The following is a 14,744-nucleotide window of genomic DNA, read 5'->3' on the forward strand; positions in this document are numbered from 1 at the left end:
GTTTAAATTTAATGTTGGCAGAAATGATTGTCTGCAAAAGTATGAATAATCTAATGATGCTTTAAAACCTCAGCTTCGTCTTAACACTTACTGTTTGTTTAGTCCTGAGAAAATACTTAAAAGCCATGAAGCAATTTTAAGAAAATACTCGTAAACAACTATTTTCTCTTGACAGACTATTTGGCTACAATTACAGATATTATGCCAAGATGATACATGCAATTCAATGAATCCAGACAATATTGAATCAAATCAAGTAGTATTATTTTCCATCTCTTTGAAACTGAACATTCAAGCCATCTGAACTTTCAATGTCATTTGGCACTTCAGAAAAAACTTTGTAAAATACAACCAGGCCTGAAAAGCTATACTTAATTTCTGAATAACCTCCTGACCTTTTATAGAAGGATCTCACAAACTAGATCTTCAAGAGCATTATATAAACCAGAAACGTTTTTAATTAACTTTGTTAAAGGCATGCTTATATAAAAATCTTATTTAAATTCCTGCACATTTCTATCATTTTCAAAGTCCCATATTTTGTAAAAGGAAATTATTTGCTTTAACCCAAGTTCTGCCAAATATGAGTCCATACATAACATCTATTCAAAGTTTCAGGCTTTAAAAAAGGATTATATAGGATTTGAGGAGATGGTTAAGGAGAGGCATATAATGATGATATAAAAACCCCCTCCATGACCAGACTTAATTTTGGTGTCTAGAGTTCATTTTCTGCTGCTCATTCACATGTTCTGTCTTTCCAAAACCCGCTCAAATTTGTTCTCCAAACAAATATAGCATTAAGCTCTAGCAATTTTTCACCAGGTGCTGACTGAAACCAGGATTCATAACAGCTGAGGCAAGACAAATTATATACTTGATCAAGTGAACAGAATTAGAAAGAAGCAAATCAACTATTTTATTTCCCTTTGCTTTCTATCAATAGGCAACTAAACAGATGCGATAGCGTCCTGAACAAAGTATGTGGCTTTCCAGTGGTCACTTTGGTCAACAAAGGTTTGGTCTTCTACAGGGCAATTCCTCTGGCTGCCACGGTAAGTGATCAAAGCAATTGAAAGTGCTTCAGCACTGAGAAAATGTGTCATTAATTGAGTTCACACACTTTAAGTATTTTGACAGACTAGGGCCAGAGTATTTGCAGAAACAAGCTTTAAAGCATGCTAAGAAAAAAGGCTAGTGCTATTTTGAGTAACATGCATGAGTAAAGATTAATCTCACAAACCTGCTTTATCTGTTGCAGAAACTGTCAGAATTGACTGGAAATTCAATATTCATTCCCAAGAAGGATGATTTTCTTGCAGGGGTGAAAAAAGCATATGTTTTGTTAATCTATATTTAGCCTAAGTTATTTAATGCTCTTCTATTTTCATTAGTCCTTACTGAAATTTTTGTTCCTCTCTTGCTCACTTCCACATCTTCAGGTAACAGCATTTACTGTGTATCAGGCAGCAAGCTGACCTTATCCAGCTAGCATGTGGTCCTTCCCTCTTTTCATTCTCATGTCTACACTGTATTTTCTCTTACCATGCACAAACAATGACATTATATGAAACCATCCTACTCTATTATTGAGCCAGAGGAACACACTTCTTCAGAAATCAATGCTGAATCAAATTTATGTCTTTCTCTTGCTTAAAAAATAGCAAGAACTGCAGCCTCCATTCTCCTGAGTAATTATACATCTAAAGCATGTTCATAGTCTGTGTTTACTCTTGGGATTCTAAGGTTTAGATGAATACGAAAACAGTAATATGATCATTTACAAGTAAAATATTTTCACTGTCTTAGCACCTGAGCACAATGAAAGGTAAAACCAGTCAGCTTTTACCTGAGTTTCTGCCTAGAAGAGTCAGCTTAGGGGGTAAGAGCAATCACTCATGAAGAGCTAGAATGTGGAAAAAAAGAGACTCAAAAGCTAAGGAGATGTATTGCCTAAACAATTTTTATTGCTTTTTTGGTGGAGATTATATAGATTTTTTTTTTTCTTAGCTCCAATAATCTCAGCAATGACTTAGAAACCATCATAGCAACATCTACAGGCAAAAGAGATCAAATAGTTGAAATAATGACCATATAAGAGCAAGAAAGCAGCCAGAGGAATTTGAGTGTTGGTCATCACTGGCAAAAATCCATCCACATGGTTCAGAAATTTTTGCCACCTATGGAAAGCAAAGGACTGATAACTGCTCAAATTAAGCTGTCAGGGTGCAGATAGTGCTTCCTCTAGGAAGAAACTCTCCTGCAGAGATACAAGCAACATTTTACTGAAGGTTATTTTTTCCTGATTCTTCTTTTCCTATTCAGAAGGCTCACTAATAGTTATTTTTATGTAATAACAGGTAATGCTTTCATGCTACAGCTTGTGATGCATATTAATCAGGGTTCTTGCCAAATTAAATTAGTTTTTTCAACGTTCAAAAAGCAGTTAAACTTCTAATGACATTTCCCCCCCTCTCTTCATCAACCTATTTTTGGAGCAAAATAATGTACTCAGGCCTGAAGTAAAGACACTTGAGCCTCAGGAATGGAAAACAGCCACGAGCCAAAATGTATTCACAGGAGAGCTATAGGGCAATAAGGTTGTCATCTATGCACAAAAATACTTTCAAAGACGCAAACATGATGTTAAAATCTCCACCACTCCCTCCTGCATGTTAAAGTCACACACACTGTTTTTTGCTTGCAGTTATGAGCAGGAAAAAAGGAAACAAGTCTATTTTTACGATTATTGTTACCATTGTAGCATTAGGATAGTCCAGAAACAGGAACTCATGTTAACATCATATCCTTAACAATCCTGGTTTTCTTTATCACTGCTAGCATCAGAAGTTAGAATTGTAAAAAAGGCATTCTAACAGTATACATCAGTCAAATCAGAACTGCACAATAACGCTGGGTACCAACTGTGCCGCATGTATCTGAAAAATCTACCTGGACATCTATATTGTACAGATGAAAAAAATATATATGCAGGTATATAATATACTGAAGTGTTTTAAAGTCAAGCAACTACAGTTAGGTTGTCCATAAAAATAAAACATTTCAACACAAATGGTCCATATTTGGCACAGTTACAAACAATTGAAAACCAATTCTTAAATTAGTAAGTAATAACAGTAGTTTAAAATGCTAGCTGAACTACCTTCTCACACACTTTACTACGTACTAGCACAGTCATAATATATATAGCTTATAATGCCTATCAAGGTACCAAATACCTAGTAAATTCAATGCTAAAGGGACATTAATATTTCAAACAATATTTGCCTGCCTTAAAAGTAGGACTTAAAAGCATTTGAAAGACTAGACAAAAAAATTAAATGTAACTTTTTTTGTTTTCCCCAGCTTTGTACTGCATAAAATCAGTTAATCAGTCTCAAATATTTTCCTTTATAACCCAAAAGCCTAATCTGCATACATCTCTCATACAGCAATAGAAAAGTATTTCTATAAAATTAGAAAATGACTGTATAACCACAAAGCTCATTTCTGCAGCAAATACAGAAATACTTTTTTTTTTTTAAAGTTGATAATATTTTGAGTGGAAAACATTCCTTTAACTGAAAATTTATTCCAGGCTAGAAATATTAATATGCACTAGGTTAACCTAGTGCGGAAAACTTTTACTTAAACAAGCTTTTGAAATTGTGTAGGTGGCAAATTTTTTTTTTTTACTACAGCAAATTGAATAATAAACATTCAAGTTAGATGAACATTTAAGATGAATGTCTGATAAAAATAGGGTCAAATAGATACATGGTTCAGCTAGGATTGTCCAGCTGGACAAAATATCAAAGCATTTACTGTGACTTTAGGCTATCTGCTCAGAAGGAATCAGGCAAAAATGCAAGCCAGCTCTGCTCCTAAAATCCAAGCAAGCATTCCAGCAGGAGAAGAAAAACAACCTACTAGCAGGCCCCTATTCTTTTTAATAATCTCAAACTTCTTCCTTTGGCAGTCAGAATAACCAGCATGTGTTAAAGATCTAGAATCGCTTTTCCCTGAAGAACTAGCCTATAAATAAGTCACTTCATATCTACTGTACATGTTTATTTTCTTCCACCATACATTGACATATCCTGCGAACATCCACTCATCTGTATTTGAATCACCACATCAGTATTATTTAACGGTTACACCGTTATGGCCTCAAGCCTCATCAAAATGCCCATTCCCAACACAACCCACAGACATCTCAATCCCACAAGCAATCGCATCTTTATACTCCATACCCCTGATAACAGGGACTTGATCTCTACCCCCACATTAATACAGGGATGGAAGACCATTTCTAGGTAAAAAACAAGTATCACGTGTTCTCTTACCACCAATCTGCCAGGCAGCACAACTCCCATTTTACACAGCTCCTGCAAGTCACCACCACCTGAAAAAGCTGGCAGGGCCGGGCAGCTGACTTGCTGCATCTACACACTGCTGTGCATCCCCCTTGTCCGTTTAACACAGCAACCTGTTGTCTCAGCTCTCTGACTTAAAACCAGAAGCTTTTCAGTGTTACACATGTCTGCGTGTTCAATGTCGACCACCCAGATGGAGTTAAGGACCGGTACAGACAATAAGGCTGAACTTCCTTGGGATCTTTTCCACTACTGAAGTTCTTGTTCTGCTAAACAAGCTACAATATTTAAGAAAAAAAAAAGTGAAAATGTCATTTTCCATCTACTGCATATCTCCTGATGACATTAGTATCTGTTATCAACCCTTTCAAATCTCTCCATGTCACAGTCATTTTAAGTAGGGTTGCAAACAAGGGCTTTTTTAGTGACCAGGATAAAGTTGTTCTGAAATTACTTGAAGCACTTTTGTGAACATCAGCTTCTACAGCTTGGGTGAGATTCGTTATCTTAAAGGAAAAAAAGAACATAAAATATAGAGCAGGATTACCTTCCCTTAGACGCTCAACCACAAAAGTGAATCCAGTAGTTCGTGGATGTAAGACGTACTCGTATTTTTGAAGTCCGTTCTTTTCGGCGAATTCATTACTGCGGCCTTTGGTATTGGCTGAAGGAGAGAATAAAAAGCACCGTTTTCTATTAGCGTACATGTAGACCAAGAATTAAATATAATTATTACACGACAGGAACAGTACAACAGCAGTTCACACAGTGCAAACGTGCAACAGCTTTTCAGATGGAGGCAGACTGCAAGTGTGCTTTCAGTTGGCTGTACTGTGGTATGAGGAAGAGCAATGTGGATTGCAAGAAAAGCCTTTTTACCCTCTCATTTCATCTTAGAAAATAATCAGCAAATCTCTCATTTATCAAATGCAATCTGAAATCTATAAATTAAAGTCTGTTAATAGTTGTCTGTATACTCCAATACCCATTTTACAGTAAAACGTGTTAATTGGCTCAATATTTTTTGGTTTTAAACTCAAAAGGCACAATGTACAGTAAAGTACGTTTGATATTATGTACAGAATTACCTTGAGGTCAATGTCTAACCACATTAAACTTATTTCAGAAAGAAAACCTTAAATAGAGGAAACCAGTAATCTAATACATTAAAATGGTATTTTACACCTTCATTCTGAACTTGACATGTTTTACTCATCAACCTGTGCTGCACACTCACACTACTTCAATTTTTTGACCAACTACCTCAGTGTCGCAGCACATGCTTGCTACCATATGCAGAATACGCGCACAGCATCTAGAAATCAGCCGTGGCTAAACGTCGTAACAAATGCGTTTTGAACGTCTGGCAAAAAGAAGTCTCTCACGAGCAAACCGAACAAAGGCTTTTCAGAGCCAGTCACAAGAGACCCCTAAGCAAGGAAGATGCGGACGCTAAAGTGAAAACTTCTGAAGATGAGCGGAGAGGAAAAGCAATTTGTCCTCCAGTGACGTGCAGAAGCCTCTTCCAAGCAGCCTCAGCAGCGAAACGGACTTTGTTGGCTCCATTTACTCCTTCATTGTGGGTACTGCTGTGCCTCCCCTGGGGCCAAAAGGCAACAGACACGTGCGATGTTCCCTTGGCAACATGGAATAAATCAATTTGATCAACTACCTTATTAAATAACTCATATTTATATAGTCTTATAGGTGTTTTAAAAGACAAAATCCCAGCAACAGATCTATGGAACAAATCATTGCCTAAGCAATATATCATCTTTTTCAAGTAGAAACAGCTCTTTTTTAAAGTCTCTATAGTTTATCTTCCATCTCTGTTAAGGTTAAGTAATGAAAAATATATTGCTGCTTAATAATTTAACAGAATTGATACTTATAGGTAAGGCCTTTCCCTTACAAACATCGTTTTTCCTGTAAAGAAATAGCACAAGTGGACAAACTGACAGTAATGCAGCAATGCAACTTGCATTAATGCAAGCAATGCCACTTCCCTGCACCTTTCTTTTTTGCCTAAATTACACAAATTCTTTGTTTAACAAAAAATGTGAGTGTCCCTCCTAAAGGACCATCTACCTACTAATAAATGCTATAGCATATCAGTATATGAGTATTTTTACCCTGTGACCTACTGTTTCCATGCACAGCAGTACTGCTTTTCATATGTGAAACCCTTAAGATTTCGTGCACAGATTTCCTGACCATGTGATTTGGAGGAAAGGAAAACTGTTGCACAGTAGCCAAGCAAGTGATTCAGCAAAGAGAATCCAAAGATTTAATTCTTGCTAAATTGCCAAAATGTACAAATACTTGAAAATATGACATCTTCAAAAAGCTTTGCTAAAATTACAGAAAGTGTGAAATACTAAAATTACACTTGGCCACGTAACTTAAATTTGTCTTTCCTTGGACATATGCATTATGTCTTTAACCACAAGATCAGAGTATCTATTTTTGTCCGCTCGACTACTACTCCATTCAATGTTGAAACAGACTATTCTGAATCAGCGAAGGGAACTTGCCTTTAAGACCTCTACCTCTGTGACGGCAAAACTTGTAAGTCATGAGCAAGACTTGGAAAGGCAGAAGAGGCAAGAGTAATCTGGTAATTATTAAATGCTCCTCTGAAAAGCCAAATTCTACCTCTTGGACATAACTGTATTGCGCTACTAGCTCAACAACTTAAACTTTTTATTTTCTAAGAAACAACATTGATCGTCAAGAATGTTCCTATAGAAAGTATACAACTCAAGAGCTCCTTTCCACATTCTGTGGCAATTCACATAAAATGCTTTAAATTAATTTATCACAAAGTTTTTAAGCTAATGTATCGTTTCCTCCAAAGGACAGAAGTATCTTCTTCATTTTCTGCATATCCAAGTTTGCATTTCACTTTGGAACATTTGCCATCTGCAAATCAAGTCAATCGAAGCTTTGAGACACAAGTGCCATATAAGTCTACATAAAGCTAAGCCGTCTAAAAAAATTGAATTTAAGTCTTAAGCATCTCAAACTGCACACAGTTAATGAGCACTCAGAAAACCCTCTCCATATGTCTGCTCAATAGCACTTTGTTTCAGAGGGAGCATGAAAATGAATCTCTCGTGTTTGCAAAACACTCCTACTTGCACCGCAGGAAAACCAGAGAGTAAATGGGCAGTTTCATTTTCTGAGCAAGACCTAACTGATGCTGCAAAAAAAACGTTCACTGCCCATTGCCTTGAAGTAATCATCTTCAAACCTCTTTGTGCACCTCTCTGCACTTGGAAAGAACTCACTGTAAACATCTGCAAATCATCTTCCAAATTTCCCTTTACTACAATGCCTTTCTAAAAACGTGTGAACAGCTGGACATTGGCACACCAGCCAACACCGTTCAGCTATTTCCTGATATTTGTATCCCTGCCTTGCCTCTTGACTGTAAGTTTTATGTAACAGAGATTGTTCCCTTCCCCTTTTGCATGACCCTAGTGTAATGGGATTTTAGAACTAGAATAACGCTCCCAGCTAATGCAATGATCATCGTCATCTGGAAAAAACATCTCCCTCTTCCCTTCCTAAGAACTATCAAGCCACAGGTCTTTGTGCTTTAAACAATATTTATTACAGCAAGTCAGGAAGGTCAAAGGGTTTTGATGCTATCCCAAAAGCAAGGGTAGGATATGCCTTCACTCTACTGAAAAGTAAAAATAACGCCCTTCCTCCCCCTCCTGCTCCTCTCAGCATTTGAAGAAAACAGTCTCTTACTCTGCTGTTACTGACAAACCAATGCACTCACTGCCATCTTATCCGATGTAAGCTCCTTGGTGCCTACGGCTCTTTGGGATCCCTGTGCGAGACACCTGTGCCCAAACCTTCTGGGGGAAATTCAGAGCAAGTCTCCTGCTCAGTGCTGGATTCAACACAAGGCAGAAAGTGTGATGTTCCCCATTGTATGAAACCTAGAGGTTAGAAAACTCATCCAGGAAACTAAAACCCCATTTTTATATCCTCTCCAACCTAAGGGAATTTGCACAACAAACACCTCTAAAAACCCCTTAATCAATAGACAACACTACACTGTCAGCACTGCAAAACTTATGCCGATGCTTCATCATTCTACAGTCCGGATTATAACATTCTCAGGTGAAAGAATAAAAGTGAAAGATGCCTTTGTAAGCCTGACAGTGAAAACACTTCCTTAAAAAGAGGAAACATATGTTCTCTTCTTTTCTTCCAACCAACCCAAACTGTATAAAGTTTGTGGCGCTTGAAGAAGGGACTGGAGATGAACTCACTTTGGGTCTCCTCAATCCCAAAAGGTCCCCCCTCATATCATTTGGCTAAGGGTAATGCCCCCTCCTGCTCATTTTGTCTGAAAAATATGGGAAAGCATTGCTTTCTAGAAACAAGTGTTTTTTCTTACACTGTATTTAAGCCAAAGTAAATCTACCCCCAGAGTTTCTGCTTGTCATTCCTATTAGGTGTATTTTGCTAAGCTTTTTTTTTTTTTTGCTCCTGTGCTGCCTTTGATACATCACTTGATTACATTTTTTCCTATTTATCTCAAAATTATGTGGACAAATCCCATGTATCACATTTGTAAATTATTGGAAAAAGCTCAGAAAGTCAGAACTTTCTAGAAGCACCACACTTCAGAATTTCATTTAAGGTAACTGGAGGAAGAAGTTATGCCAGCACATTTTCTTCATTTTTGAGTTACAGATTTTTAAGAAGTTAAATTGCTTTTGCCCCTGAAAACCAGAGGATAGAACGAACAAATTTTTTTTTCAAGTAAAGTTATATTTTTAATTTGTGAGCTAGTTTTGAATTAAAACAAAAATCTCTAGAATTGACTTTGATGATAGCCATAATGCAGCAACAAGCTGCATTTGCATGAGTATTTGGAACTAAAACTCCAAGACTTTTACCCAATGAAAAGCTAAATCTGTGCTCCCTGTGAAATACATACACACTATTAGCTTCTCTCAAACAAACAAGCTCACATCCTTTTACAGATTCAACATTGCCCAGGGTGATGCGTGACCCAAAAGAACGCTAAGTTTCCCTCATCATCCTACTGGAAAGCTGATTCTGACATCTTCAATGCAACTATTTCTGATCATCTCTGAACTACTTTTTTTTTTTATTTTGCTAGTACTAGTGCACTGAAATTTGAATATTAAGTACTACCTTCTCCTTTAATCTGACTTGTGATAAAAGCATGCATGCACTTCTATGACTTCAGGTACTCTCAAATGATATTGATACCAGACAGTGAAAGAATAAATGAGTACTCCAAAAATCTCCCTTTTAAAAATAAAAAAAATTAAATTAAAAAATCCTCATTTATCTGTTAGAAGTTTGCATAGAAAGCATAAAAGCTACGTTGGCTCGCAGTTGTCGTGCTTTAGCCCCAGGCGGCAGCTGAGCATCACGTGGCTGCTCGCTCACTCTTCCCTTGGCCAGCAGGATGGGGAGGAGAATCAGAAGAAAAAGGTAAAACTTGTAGGTTGGGATAAGGACAGTGTACTGGGACAGCAAAGGGAGAGGAAAGCCAAACAACAACAGTACTTTTAAAAGAAAATACAAAGCAGGTGATACACAATGCCATTTGCTCACCACCCGGAACCCAATGCCCAGTCTGTTCCCAAGCAGCAACCCCTCCTCTCCGGCCAGACACTGCCCTGCCTCCGCCCCCCCCCCCCCCCCCCCAATATCTGGAGCATGACATCATATGGTATGGAATACCCTTTTGGCTAGTTTGGGTCAGCTGTCCTGGCTGTGTCCCCTCCCAGCTTCCTGTGGAAATTAACTCTACCCCAGCCAAAAACCAGGGCAACAGCTAATATTTTAAGAAAAAGTTAAGCAATTGTTCTTATTTGTGCTCCTTTCAAACTATTACCTGTTAAATCAACCTCTGTCAGTGCTTTTGAAGAATAGTCTTTTGTATTACCAAAGTACGTCACATTTACTAGAAGAGTTAAAAATCCAACTGCAGCTCATTGCTACCTTCTAGACAGAATATTGTATGTGATCCACATCACAACATTCCTGCCAAAATGTGGGCTCTAGCAAGCTTTCCTACTTGTTTTAGAGCTGTTCCTCAAGGGAAAAAGGTCTGTGCAATCACACTCTGTCCATCTGTTCCCCTTAACTTTTGAAGCTATTGCCACCTGCAAACAAAGTTTGACAGAGACAAGAGGCTCAAGGATAATTAAGCCCCACAGGAGTTTTAGAAAAACCAGCGGCTGAGCAAAGGGGAGCCTCTGAGAGTAGAGATCTTAATAACGAGAAAAGCCAGGGCAGGCTCCATGGGCATTTAGTCTGTCGGGGCTTTCGGCACAGCATGCAGCGGTCCGTCGGTTAACGCAAGTATTTGGTGAGGATGAGCCACAGCACACGATGCCTCTTGTTGAGACAGCAGCAAGAGATTTGTGGAGGAAATGTCACACAGAAGGAAACACAAGGAAAAAGGGTAAGTTGGAGGGAAGAAGAGACCACGTATGGGAATGTGGACACAAATCCATACGAAATGAGGCTTTAGCAGGTGCAGAACAATACAGCGACTTTTTTTTGTTATTGCTTTCTGAAGAGTTACTACAAAGAGTCTTGTAAGGAACATCAAGAAAAGCAAAGTGGTGGGTTGTGTTCCAGCTTTCCAGAAGCGCTAGACAGATGGTTGCTTTGTTTTCTTCAGGGCTTCAGAAAGTCTGGCTATATGGTTATCTACTGAGGGCTTCTTTTTAAACAATTACAATAAAATACCTTTGATGCACTTAGCTTTAACCTTGAAGTACTCCAGAGTGAAAAGATGACCAACCTATCAGAAACAAGTATATAATTATTACCTCAGACCCTACACCACCAGTCTGCAAATACATTGTTCAGGGGTCATGACGTTACTATTTTTTTAAATTTATTTACATAGCATATTCCACTGCAAAGTACTTCACCAACACAAGGTCAGGTAGCGGCCCACGTATAAATACAGTCATACTTTACATTTCTTTGAAATCTTTCATTCTCAAAAATCTGAAAACATTATACAATTTCTTATAAAAAGCAGTAAATCTATCATTGTCATGTGGCCACTGAGAGGATGAAAAAAGATAATAGTACAGAGCTGCACAGCAATTCTGCTTTTCAGCGAAGTACCTGTAAAATGTTATTTTTCATTTTAATCACCAGAAGAATTTTGTTTCAGAATTAATTAGCAGTTTTGGAATTTGGTCAGGAAACAAAAGCCATTGCCTCTATTTTTGCAAAATACATAGGATATTGAGCAACCATTCAGAACAAAACTGTGGTTTATTTCTTATTCTAAAAGATGAGGTTGCAATAGGTCCTACTATGTCGATAATATAACAGTTTTCTGAGAATCATTTTTCAAAGTGTTACACAAATTACATTATTGTGTTCTATCATTCTCATATGGCATAAACTTATTGCTTGGTCAGGATTAGCTTGTCAAGGGATTTGACCCTGTCTCCTATAATATTTTAAAATATATGAGCTAATGTTTCCTGTGAAGACAATTAGATAGGGATAGCTATTTACTCTCACAGAAAAAGCCCCAGGGTTTTGCCTGTCTCTATATATCTTATTATGCACAAATATAATATCAAGGTGGCATTCGTTACTGATGGAAAGTTAGAGTGGTAAACACCAGACAGTTTAACGCTTCAGAAGCCAGCACGGCTGCCCAAGGAAGCAGTGCCCTATCGTCTTCCCTGCCCATCGCTCCGTCCTTCCCACTGCACTGCTTCCTCCCCGGGCCAGCTCAAAAAATTAGGGGGAAATGATCACCACCCATCTGTGGTGGCTTCAACAGACTCCAGAACAGCAGCACAGTTAGTGCAGATAGCCATTTGACACTGCAAGGTTAAAGAGTACGTTACAGATGTACGAGGAAGGAAAAACAGAAAAACCTTAAAAAAGAATCTGTCAAAAATCTGTGTTCAGAAATCCAATCAGAGAATTTTTTAATGTGAAGAATCTTGTCTGCATGAATTTCTCAATGGATGGTATCAACAGCATATACTTAAATTTAGTTTAAGTCATTTATATGAGTTACAACAGTGGAAAGAAAACTCTGCATTTCCTTAAGCAACTCCACCTTTGGGTGGGAGCCTTTGGGGCTCCGCAGCACAAGTGTTAACACATGGCAGCTGCCTCGGCCTTCAGCTAATTCTTCTTTTTTAAAAACTGCACTACGAAACTTCTTCGGTTCTTTAAAATCTGTTGTCTCTGAGGAATATTGGGAGAGATTAGAAGGTATACATAATTTATGGAATAAATTACGAACAATCCAATTCTTTCAATCATCTGGAGATGGAAACATCTGTTCAGAAAGAGAGTGTGAGTGACCTGAGGAGGACTGTCCTGACTGCATGAATAAGATTAAGATTTCATGTCATAATTCAGAGCTAGGAGGGGACAGTTGTTCATAAATTCAAAGAAAAAAAATATTAAAGTGGAGTAATTTCCATCCTTCTTCCTAATTTTAGATACAAAATAACTAATTCAACAAGAGATATTATGTGAAGCAGTCCAAGAATGTATAATGAATTTATCCTCTTTTAGGAAGGCTGATCAAGTGATGACAGTTCCCTACAGCATGGTAGCATCTGAATACTATGCATACCCATTTTTAAGGATATTGGGAATACACAAGAAAAAATAGCAATATATGTTAGTTATTTTTAGACTGTGTATAGTACTTAACTGATCTGACATTGCAATAAAGTATGATTTCAGAATATCTGCAATGGAAAAGCATCTTTTAAGTAAACTAAAGGTAGAAGTTTAATTGTAGTTGATTTTCTACTTAAAGATGATGCTTATCAAATCATGCTGTGGGCATGAAGAACCACAGAACATTCATACAATGTTTTCTTTTATTCACAATTGAGTTGTCCTCAACACTGGCTAGCAGCTTGCTACTGATGCCATGAGATACCTGTATTAAGGTAAATATTTTATTAATAATTAATGCTACAGGATGTAACTCATTAAATTTACTCTTATAACATCAACAATTGTTTTAGGAAGACATTTTTCTTACAGAGGCAGATATAGACTGTTTACATGGCCTAAGGAACAAGTACCTCCATTTTCTCCTCTTAAAACATTAGGCAAGAAATCTAATAGAATCATTAGTTCTCCTCTTCAATCAGTCTTCCATAGGTCTGGAATGATTTTGCACTGCTTGCCCCAGTAATACGGAAAATGGGAACATACAAGTGATTTATTCCAGGTCTTCAAACCTACTTTTGCTAATGCAATGTACATACAGTACTGACCAATATCAAGCCATTTCAATCATCAGATGCTTTGAAATGTAATGGTTATTTCAGAGAGACTGGCAAAGCCTCTCAGTGGAACTACGTTTGTGCCTCTCAAATGAATCAGGAGATATGATCATCAACTATAATTTCTACTGTCCATGAGAACCCAGTCTTGTCTTGCTCCTGCCTTGAACTTTTGTAAAGCATGTCCACGAACAACAAAGAATTTTCACGTTGAACATTCCCCGAGAAGATGACAAATGCAGCCTACCTGTGAGATCAGTTCCTTCTGGAAAGATGAGGAGTTGTAGTGGTTCACGAATGTCACAGAAATAATCCAGCATTTTTTCAAAGTGACTCTTGTCATCTTCCCACTTTCTCTGAATGAAAACAAAGGCAGCAACCTGCATCGCCCAGCCTAAAGTTTTAAAAAAAAAAAAAAACAACAAAAAACCAAACCACCACCTTTAGTAACATTTCACTCTGATGCTTCCACAGTGTCTGCTGTTCCAAAATATTTTAGAAATTGTTTTAGACACAACATTTTATTTACTGCCCACCTGTCCTCACCTCTGATTAAGAGCACTTAGTTACCTTGTAAAAGGAGTTTTGGATAAGAAGCAAAAGAATGCATAATCTAAATAAATAAATCTAAGTAAATTTGAAATGGCTACAGTTTTGCAAAACTCAAGTCACAAGAGTTAGAAAAGCTTTCCAGAAAGCAAGAATAGGGTCAATGCTGTCATGACAGGAGGTTGTAGCCAGGTGGGTGTTGGTCTCTTCTCCCAAATAACAAGTGCTAGGACAAGAGGAAACAGCCTCAAGTTGCACCAGGGGAGGTTTAGATTGGCTATTAGGAAAAATTTCTTCACCGAAAGGTTTGCCAAGCACTGGAACAGGCTGCCCAGGGAAGTGGTGGAGTCACCATCCCTGGTGGTGTGTAAAAGATGTGTAGATGTGGTGCTTAGGGACGTGTTTAGTGGTGGACTTGGCAGTGCCAGGTTAAAGGTTGGACTCGATTTTCTTAAAAGGCCTTTCCCAACCTAAACAATTCAATGAGGTGAAGTATTTAAAACTGTGACCCTCA

The 14,744-nt window shown here is 37.7% G+C and overlaps 1 protein-coding gene across 5 annotated transcripts in view; it reads right to left on the bottom strand.

The window, feature by feature from the left end:
- LCLAT1 (lysocardiolipin acyltransferase 1) overlaps window positions 1-14,744 on the bottom strand; it is a 120,050-nt gene that overhangs the window by 48,310 nt on the left and 56,996 nt on the right. For 4 of the 5 annotated variants that reach the window (XM_054819508.1, XM_054819509.1, XM_054819510.1 and 1 more), the window contains 2 exons: window positions 13,929-14,075; window positions 4,924-5,040 (listed from right to left, as the gene is read on the bottom strand). In XM_054819508.1, coding sequence (XP_054675483.1) covers window positions 4,924-5,040; window positions 13,929-14,075 — 264 coding nt within the window. The remainder of the gene's footprint in view (window positions 1-4,923; window positions 5,041-13,928; window positions 14,076-14,744) is intronic. The other variant, XM_054819511.1, reaches the window with a different exon arrangement.

This window comes from Grus americana, chromosome 3 (assembly GCF_028858705.1).
Source record: "Grus americana isolate bGruAme1 chromosome 3, bGruAme1.mat, whole genome shotgun sequence".
Classification (NCBI taxonomy): domain Eukaryota; kingdom Metazoa; phylum Chordata; class Aves; order Gruiformes; family Gruidae; genus Grus; species Grus americana.